The sequence below is a fragment of the Sapajus apella genome, unplaced genomic scaffold, assembly GCF_009761245.1.
Source record: "Sapajus apella isolate SASKATOON/1434 unplaced genomic scaffold, GSC_monkey_1.0 scaffold173, whole genome shotgun sequence".
In the NCBI taxonomy this organism is placed as follows: Eukaryota; Metazoa; Chordata; class Mammalia; order Primates; family Cebidae; genus Sapajus; species Sapajus apella.
This window is the reverse complement of record NW_022437113.1, coordinates 265,233-273,794: the sequence shown is the minus strand read 5'-3', so window position 1 is coordinate 273,794 and position 8,562 is coordinate 265,233. Positions and strand designations below refer to the sequence as shown.

Genomic DNA, 8,562 nt, shown 5'->3' with positions numbered 1-8,562 from the left:
TATATACTTTTTTTTTTTTTTTTGAGACGGAGTTTCGCTCTTGTTACCCAGGCTGGAGTGCAATGGCGCGATATCAGCTCACCGCAACCTCCGCCTCCTGGGTTCAGGCAATTCTCCTGCCTCAGCCTCCTGAGTAGCTGGGATTACGGGCACGTGCCACCATGCCCAGCTAATTTTTTGTATTTTTAGTAGAGACGGGGTTTCACCATGTTGACCAGGATGGTCTCGATCTCTTGACCTCGTGATCCACCTGCCTCGGCCTCCCAAAGTGCTGGGATTACAGGCTTGAGCCACCGCGCCCGGCTATATATACTTTTTTTTTTGAGATGGAGTTTTCACTCTGTCATCAGGCTAGAGTGCAGTGGCGTGAATCTCAGCTCACTGCACCCTCTGCCTCCCGGGTTCAAGAGATTCTCCTGCCTCAGCCTCCCAAGCAGCCGGGATTACAGGCATGCACCACCATGCCCGGCTAATTTTTGTATTTTTAGTAGAGACGGAGTTCCACCATGTTGGCCAGGCTGGTCTCGAACTCCTGACTTCAAGTGATCTGCCCGCTTTGGCCTCCCAAAGTGCTGGGATTACAGGCAGGAGCTACTGTGCCCGGCTCCATCATATATATATATATATATACGTATGGCTCCATTATATATATATACACACACATACATGCATATCAGCAGCAACCATATATAATGACAGGAATAAATGAGCTACTAGTCACTCTACTAACATGTATTAACATATATAAATATATATTGACCAATATATATTTATATAGGCGTGAGTGCGGTGGCTCACGCCTATAATCCCAGCACTTTGGGAGGCCAAGGCAGGTGGATCACGAGGTCAAGAGATCGAGACCATCCTGGTCAACATGGTGAAACTCCGTCTCTCCTGAAAATAAAAAATTAGCTGGGCATGGTGGCGCACGCCTGTAGTCCCAGCTACTTGGGAGGCTGAGGCAGGAGAATTGCTTGAACCCAGGAGGTGGAGGTTTCAGTGAGCCGAGATCACACCATTGCACTCCAGCCTGAGTAACAAGAGTGAAACTCCAACTCAAAAAAAAAAAAATATATATATATATATATGTATATATATATGTCCACACACACACACACGATCTCTGTCACCCAGGCTGGAGTGCAGCGGCACAATCATAGCTCACCTCAGACTCCTGGGCTCAAGTGATCCTCTTGCCTCTACCTTTTAAAGTGCTGGGATTTCGGGAAATAGCCATCTTGCCCAGCCTTACCAGCACACCTTACTGGCAGCAGAAACTCTAGGCTCAGAGAGGTTAAGTGACTTGTATAATTTCATACAGCTAATAAGTGGTCAGGCCTAAATTCCACCAGAGACCGTGTGCTTCCAATTGTTTTGCTGTATACGTCCGCTAAATAATCACAGCAAAAATTGTAATGGGTTAGTAACAGCGGCAGAGGAATCAGGAACAGCTGCAACCATCATTTCCACGTGCCAGGCCCAGTACGTAAGACTATCCCCATTCATTTACTTTTATTTATTTTTGAGACAGGGTCTCGCTGTGTCGCCCAGGCTGGAGTGCAGTGGTGCGATCTCGGCTCACAGCAGGCTCAACCTCCCAGGCTCAAGCGATCCTCCTACCTCAGCCTCCCTAGTAGCTGGGACTACAGGCGCGAACCACCAAGCTTAGCTAATTTTTGTATTTTTTGTAGAGATGGAGTCTCACTCTGTCAACTAGGCTGGTCTCGAACTCCTGGACTCAAGCAGTTCTCCCGCCTCAGCCTCCGAGTGTTGGGATTACAGGTGTGACCACCGCGCCGAGCCCCACTCCCTCATTAAACCATTGCACAGGGAGCATCTATGTGCCATATTCCCCCATTTTACAGATGGGGAAACTGCGTTCTAAGCAGCTTTTGCCAGGGGTGGGAGCGTACTGTCCTTGCCCAGCCTCTCCAGTTGGGCGTTCCGAGACCACCTACGTAGGGTATTCGGCTAGCGCTCAATTAAACCGAAACACTGTCGCAGCGCCCACAGGTGCAGACCGCCCGGTCTACACCGCCCGCCGCCGGGCGTCCCTGATTAGCAGTTAGGGCGGGGCCAAAGTCCTAGAGCTACCGACGCGCAGGCGGTTGGAAGCCCCGCCCTCTGCGCGTGCGCGGTGCGCGTCCCGCGGTGCCGCTTGGCTCCCGGCGCCAGAACGCAGGTTGGCTGCGTCCGCGAAGAGCGCGCGCGCTTCCGCCGGCGTCGGGCTCGCGCACGCGCACGGCGACGGCGGCGGTGGCGGCCGTTCCTGCCCGGCGCTGCGAGCAGCGGGCGGCTTCGAGGGAAGCGGCGGCGCGTAGGGGCTCAGCGGCGGCGGCGGCGGCTCGGCTGTGGTAGTTCTCGGCCCGGCTGGCGCCGGGGCGGGCGGTTCGGTCCGTTCCGGGCGCGCGGGGGCTACAGCGGCGGCGACCCGAGGCCTGCGGCCTAGGCCTCAGCGCGGCGGCGGGCTCGAGTGCGGTGCTGAGCCGGCCCGAGGGCCCTATCCGGCGGCACCATGAGCGTGGAGGCGTACGGGCCCAGCTCCCAGACCCTCACTTTCCTGGACACGGAGGAGGCCGAGCTGCTCGGCGCCGACACGCAGGGCTCCGAGTTCGAGTTCACCGACTTCACTCTTCCTAGCCAGACGCAGACGCCCCCCGGCGGCCCCGGCGGCCCGGGCGGTGGCGGCGCTGGAGGCCCGGGCGGCGCGGGCGCGGGCGCTGCGGCGGGACAGCTCGACGCGCAGGTGAGCGGCACATGGCGGCGCCGGAAGCCCGGGCCCGGCCTCGGCGCCTGGGACTTGCCCCGACCCCGCCTCGGGCCGGGCCGGAGCTTGCCTGGAGTTCCACACCGCGGCCCGGCCTGGGCCGACCTGCCCCGGGTCCCCTACTCCGGCTGGGCCTCAGCTTACCTGCCCCAGGTCCTGCTCTCTTCCGGGGCCTGGCCCGACCTGCCCCGGGACCCCGCTCCAGCCGGTACGGGGCTGAGTTCCTTCGGTCCCCAGCTCCCGGGCCGGGCCGGCTTGCCTCGAGTCCTCCACTCCGTCCGGGTCCGAGCTAACCTGCCCCTGTTCCTTTTACTCCGGCTGGGTTTGTTCCTCCGTCTGGGCTCGAGCTGACCTGCCTTGCGTTCCACAACCAGCCTGGCCTGGAGTAACCTGCCCCGCTTCCCCCCCTCCCTCCTCTGGCCAGCTGACTTATCTGGGTTCTTCCACTCCAGCCGGGCTAGGGCGGACCTGCCCTGGACCCTCTTCCGCAGGTCTCTGTAGTCTGCCTCTAAGTTACCTTACGGCATGGGCCGGGTCTTCCTCAGGCCGGATCTTGAATGACTTCTTTCAGTCTCCTTCCGGGAGTATCCAGGGTGACCTGCCCTAAGCCTGTCTCTAGCCCGGTCCGGGGGGATCTGCCCCGTCTCCCCACTGGCGGGTCCGGCCTCCCTGTCCCACCTCCCGTCTGCGGTGGCAGCCGTCTGGGCATCCCCCGCCCCCCTTTCACGGTCACGGAGCCGAAGTTCGAATTACCCCAGGCGTAGGGGCGCTGGCCAGCGAAGGATTGAGGCTCTCGGAGCCGAGAAGAATTTTTGCCTCCCGCGGAGGAGCACACATTGGCTGGGTATTAAGATCGTTCGGAAGGCAGGTTGTGTTTTGTTTTTTTTCTTGAATCGCCTGTTGCTGAAACCGACCTGTTACATAACTCCACAACTCTTGCCTTGAAAAAGTTGAGTTTGAGTTTTGTTCCTCCAATAAGACAGCAGTAGTGGATTTTACAGAAACGAGTCTGCTGCTTTGGAAACTTTTTAATGATGTGGATGTTAAGAGAAGGTTACTTAGGTATTTTAAAGGGGGCTTGGTTTGGGAGAAGTGTCAGGCATGCATTTCCTGGTCCTGGGTGCTGCCCATCTGGGGTGGGAGAGGGGTTTGGGGTGAGGGTGTTGGCTGGGGCCCTGGTGAATGTCCTCATCATCCTCTGGATCTCAGGTTGCTTTCACCCTAGGCTTGCTTTGTGCCTGACACCTCACTCAGGTTTATTTTCCTGAGTGCTCTGCCAGCGAGTAGCTACAAGGCTCACCTTGGCGGAAGTGTCCCTTGGTATATGCTTGTGTTTCAGAGCTGGGGAAACCACCCCTTGCTTATCCAGAGTGAGCTCAGACCCTGTCCTTGGTTGAGGGGGGCTTACGCGGTAGTCGGTTGAGTCACTCCCGTGGGTAGACCACCCACTTGGGCTTTCTTTTAGCCCCTAATGGAAGCAAAAAAACGTTTGACTCATTCTAACCCTGTATCTCTTAAAATAGAAGGCCTGCATAGAGGTGGAGCTTGAGGAGAACAGGTGTGCATGTATGGGTGTTTTTTCAGTTTTGTTTACATTTGGTGAAGGGAGGGAGGGAAAGAGGAGAGTTCCCTTGAAGAAGGGAGCCTGAGCTGTGGAGGCCCCACCACCTTGTAGTTTTCATGCCCTGTAGACCTTTCTGCTTTGCAGCTGTGCAATGGGGGTGGCGGTTAGATTTTTGTTCTAACTGAAGGAAACCTAGATCCATGTGTGAGTCAACTGTATAGGTTGTCTGTAACCTGACATCCAACCTGTTGGGGAGACTCAGGGTAAAGATGTCTGTGGAGCAGTGAGCCACGAGCCGTGACAGCACGGGTGGGGGCTTGGCTGGGTGTGAAAGGTAATCATTTTCTTGTGAATCCTTCTAACTGTAGCCAGCATGAAACAGCAAACCTGGGGTAGCCTTTAGTTCCGCTTTTGTTTCTGGCATTCTGTTTGGGATTAATTGTGGGGCATGTCCTTCTCTTTCAGTTGAAACAACTGATTTTTTTTTCCCCCTGCACCTGAGTACACTGGGCTGTGCAAAATGAGAGCATTAAAATGCCCCCCTGGAGGTAACCATTGCAGTTGAGCGTGCTGGAGTTCCCGTGACATCAGAGGGTTTGACCTGTACTACTTTTCATTGATCCAGATGCCCCACCCACCTGTTGCCTGTAATTTGGATGTGTTTGTGGGGAATGGCAGTGGCACCCCTTTGTATCACAAGGGGAAGACTGGAATTTGGGGGCTGGGAAGTCTGTGAATATCATTCAAGGGAAAGCAGAAGAAAGTTCTCTCTTGTGCGAATTGACAGTGTCTGCAAGACATTTGGGGAGACTTTCCCTGTTTGTCCTCAGGAGTCGGCAGTGTAACTAGCTGTGAGTTGGGGGCTCCTGGGAGGACTCAGCCTCTCATTCTGCTTTTCGATTTTTATTTTACTGGGCGAGTGGCTGTCAGCGGTCAAGTGCCCTGCAGTCACTTTTGCTGAACAGCTTTATTGAAATAGAATTCGCTTACCACACCATACAGTTCACTCATTTAAAGTGGACAATTCGGCAGCTTTTATTAGTATATTCAGGGTTGTGCAGCCATTACCATAATAAACTTTAGAGCATTTTTGTCACTCCAAAAATAAACTCGGCACCCCTTAGCTCCTCCGTCCTCCGTCCCCAGCCCCTGGCAACCACTCATCTGCTTTCTGTCTCGGATGTGCCTTTTCTGGACATTTCACACGAACAGGATTATATGTGGTGTCTTGTGTCTGGCTCCTTTCAGTCTGCCTGATGTGTGAGAATCAGCTACAAGGTGAGCGTCGTGGCTACTCCCTGGCTGAGCATTCAGGAAAACGAACCTGATGGAAGTTCATCCACGCTGTGGCATGTGTTAGCGTTCCATTCCTTTTTAAGGCTGAGTAATATTCCATTGGTGGAATGGTCCAGATGGGTGGACCACGTTGTGTCTGTCTTGTCATCTGCTGATGGACATTTGGGTTGTTTCCACCTCTTGGCTCTTGTGAATAGCACTGCCGTGGCCGTGCATGTGGGGGCTTCTGCGTGGATGTGTTTGTAGACGTGCTGGGCTGGGCGGTAACTCTGGGTTTAATGCTTTCAGCAACTGCGAGACTGTTTTCCAGTATGTAGCCACATTCCGTACCAACCCCGCCTGTACTGTTTTTGCACTGTTGATTTTCCCTTGATGTATGTTGAAAGACAGTGTGTGTCCCCACCAGGGTGGGAAAGTGGCAGCAGGGGTGACTCCTGCGCTCAGGGCTGGTTCAGATAACACTCCCTTTCTTATTTATAAAACGAAACTGGTATTTATCAAAGCCCCTTTAGATCATGGGACGAAAAGTGCTGACACTGTTGCCAAGTGTCCTTAAGATAAAAGGACAGTTTTTGAATGTCTCACCCTTTGCTGGGGCCTTCTCTGCTGCCGCCCCTCCCGCTCCCAGGACAGTGAAGGTAATTTCAGAAGTCCTTTGCATAATGGCTGGTGTTACAAGCTTTTTGGTCTGTCTGGTTGGAATATTTCCTCTTGACTGTAGATTCTACCCTGCATCCTCCAAACAGTGGAATTAGAGTGAAACTCTTAAGAGTTGGAAATACTGTTTGGTATCAGGAAGGAACAAACTATTGATAACCTGCAACAACATGGTTGGGTCTCATAATTCCTTTTTCTAATGTGCCGCCTATCGTGTGATGTAATTCATACAAAATTCTAGAAAGTGCCAGCTAGCCTGCAGTAATAGAAAGCAGACCAGTGGTGGCTGGACAGAAAGGTGGGAAAGGGGAGGCAGGTGACAAAGGGCACAGGAAACTTGCGGGAGGCAGGTGACAAAGGGCACAGGAAACTTGCGGATTGATGGGTGTTTTTATTATCGTGATGGTAGTGACAGTTTTATGGGTGTTGAAGTGCATCAACATGTGCCAGTTTCTAATGGCACACTAAACATTTGCAGCTTACGGGATGTCAGTTACACCTCAGTGCAACCGGAAAGAAAAGTCATGGAGATACCACTGTCCACCCATTCCTGTGGCACATGTATTTTTAAAAAGGCTGAAAGTGCTGCTTGGTCTCATTCTGTGTCGCCCAGGCTGCAATGCGGTGGTGCTGTCAGGCTCATTGCAGCCTAGACTTCCTGGGCTCAAGCGATCCTCCCACCTCAGCCTCCTGAGTAGCTGGGACTACACGCATGTGCCACCATGTCTGGCTGATTTTTCTGTTTTTGTGGAGATGGGGTTTTGCCACATTACCCAGGCTGGTCTTGAACTCCTGGGCTCAAGAGATCCTATCACCTCAGGCCTCCTAAATGTTGGGATTACAGCACGAGCCACTGCGCCTGGTGAGAGTGCTGCTTGGAACTCTCATGCCATATACCTGCCTGGGACCTAGCAGAGATGAAGGCGCGCGTATGTAGGGCTGCGCCTAACGCTGACAGCAGATCATTCATGAGAACCCCAAACCAGAAACAGCCCCAGTGGCCATCAGCAGATGAATGGGTAAACAACAGTGTGTCCATCCAGTGGGAAAAATGCGTACTATTGGTTTGACTTACTCTTCTTAGCTCACCTGGAACTACGAGGTCTGAGGGTAGGGATGTTCGTTTTAGGCAGGAACACGGATATTTTTGTGTGCTGCTCCAGGTGACCTTGTAGATGCTGCTTGGTCCTGGTCCCACTTTGTTCCTTCATGGTTGGGTCAGGTCTGCACTGCCTGTTCCCTCTCCACTCATGGTAGCCTGTGGGAGTCACAGCTGAACAGTCATCTCATGCCGGGATTTTACTCTGAGTGCAAGAGTTGTTTCCCAGGAGAAAGACGGTCCTTCTGGATCCTAAGACAACTCCAGCAAAAGCTCCTAGCTGACCTGTCATCCAGCTCTCACTCTCCTCCTGCGTGACTCCTACTGGGCGTTTCACCTGGTGCAGCCCTCGCTGTCTACTAAAAATCCAAAATTAGCCAGGCGCATGCCTGTAATCCCAGGAGAATTGCGTGAACCTGGGAGGCAGAGGTTGCAATGATCCGAGATCGCGCCATTGCACTCCAGTCTGGGTAACAAGAGCAAAACCCTGTCTCCAAAAAAAGAAGAAAGGTCCAGGTGCGGTGACTCACACCTGTAATCCCAGCACTTTGGGAGGCTGACCAGGCAGATCACGAAGTCAGATTGAGACCATCCTGGCCAACATGGTGAAACCCTCTCTCTACTGAAAATACAAAAATTAGCTGGGCATGGTGGTGTGTACCTGTAATCCCAGCTACTCGGGAGCCTGAGGCAGGAGAATCACTTGAACCCGGGAGGGAGGTGGAGGTTGCGGTGAGCCGAGATCGCGCCACTGCATTCCACCCTGGCGATAGAGCTAAACTCCGTCTCAAAAAACAAACAAACAATTCCTCATGACTTCATTTTGGTTTTTGAATCCTTGGTAGCCCAGCTGTGGTTTCAGGGCGCCAGAACATTGGTGAGAAGACGCCGTTAACCTGGAGGAGTGCTGGCAGGTGTTTGGTCAGCACTTTCCCGTAGTGGGCTTCCCAGATGTGTTTTGAGATTGTTAGGAGTCTCCCAGCGATTACAGGACAGTGAGCTGAGCTGACATTTTACAGTTAGTGGTGAATACAAGAAATGATTTCTATTTTTATCCCAATTAATAATTTACCCAGATTCAGCATGACGGGGTGGGGGTTATGACTAATACTATACCAGTACTAACCAACACAGTTCCCTCAGCCCAGTACTAACCAGCAAAGTTCCCTCAGCCCAGTA

At 53.2% G+C, this 8,562-nt stretch overlaps 1 protein-coding gene across 2 annotated transcripts in view; it reads left to right on the top strand.

The window, feature by feature from the left end:
* The first annotated feature begins 2,231 nt into the window (after positions 1-2,231).
* UPF1 (UPF1 RNA helicase and ATPase) overlaps positions 2,232-8,562 on the top strand; it is a 37,046-nt gene continuing 30,715 nt past the window's right edge. Inside the window, exon 1 of one of the 2 annotated variants that reach the window (XM_032267843.1) lies at positions 2,232-2,746. In XM_032267843.1, coding sequence (XP_032123734.1) covers positions 2,516-2,746 — 231 coding nt within the window. In that variant the 5' untranslated portion in view covers positions 2,232-2,515. The remainder of the gene's footprint in view (positions 2,747-8,562) is intronic. The other variant, XM_032267844.1, reaches the window with a different exon arrangement.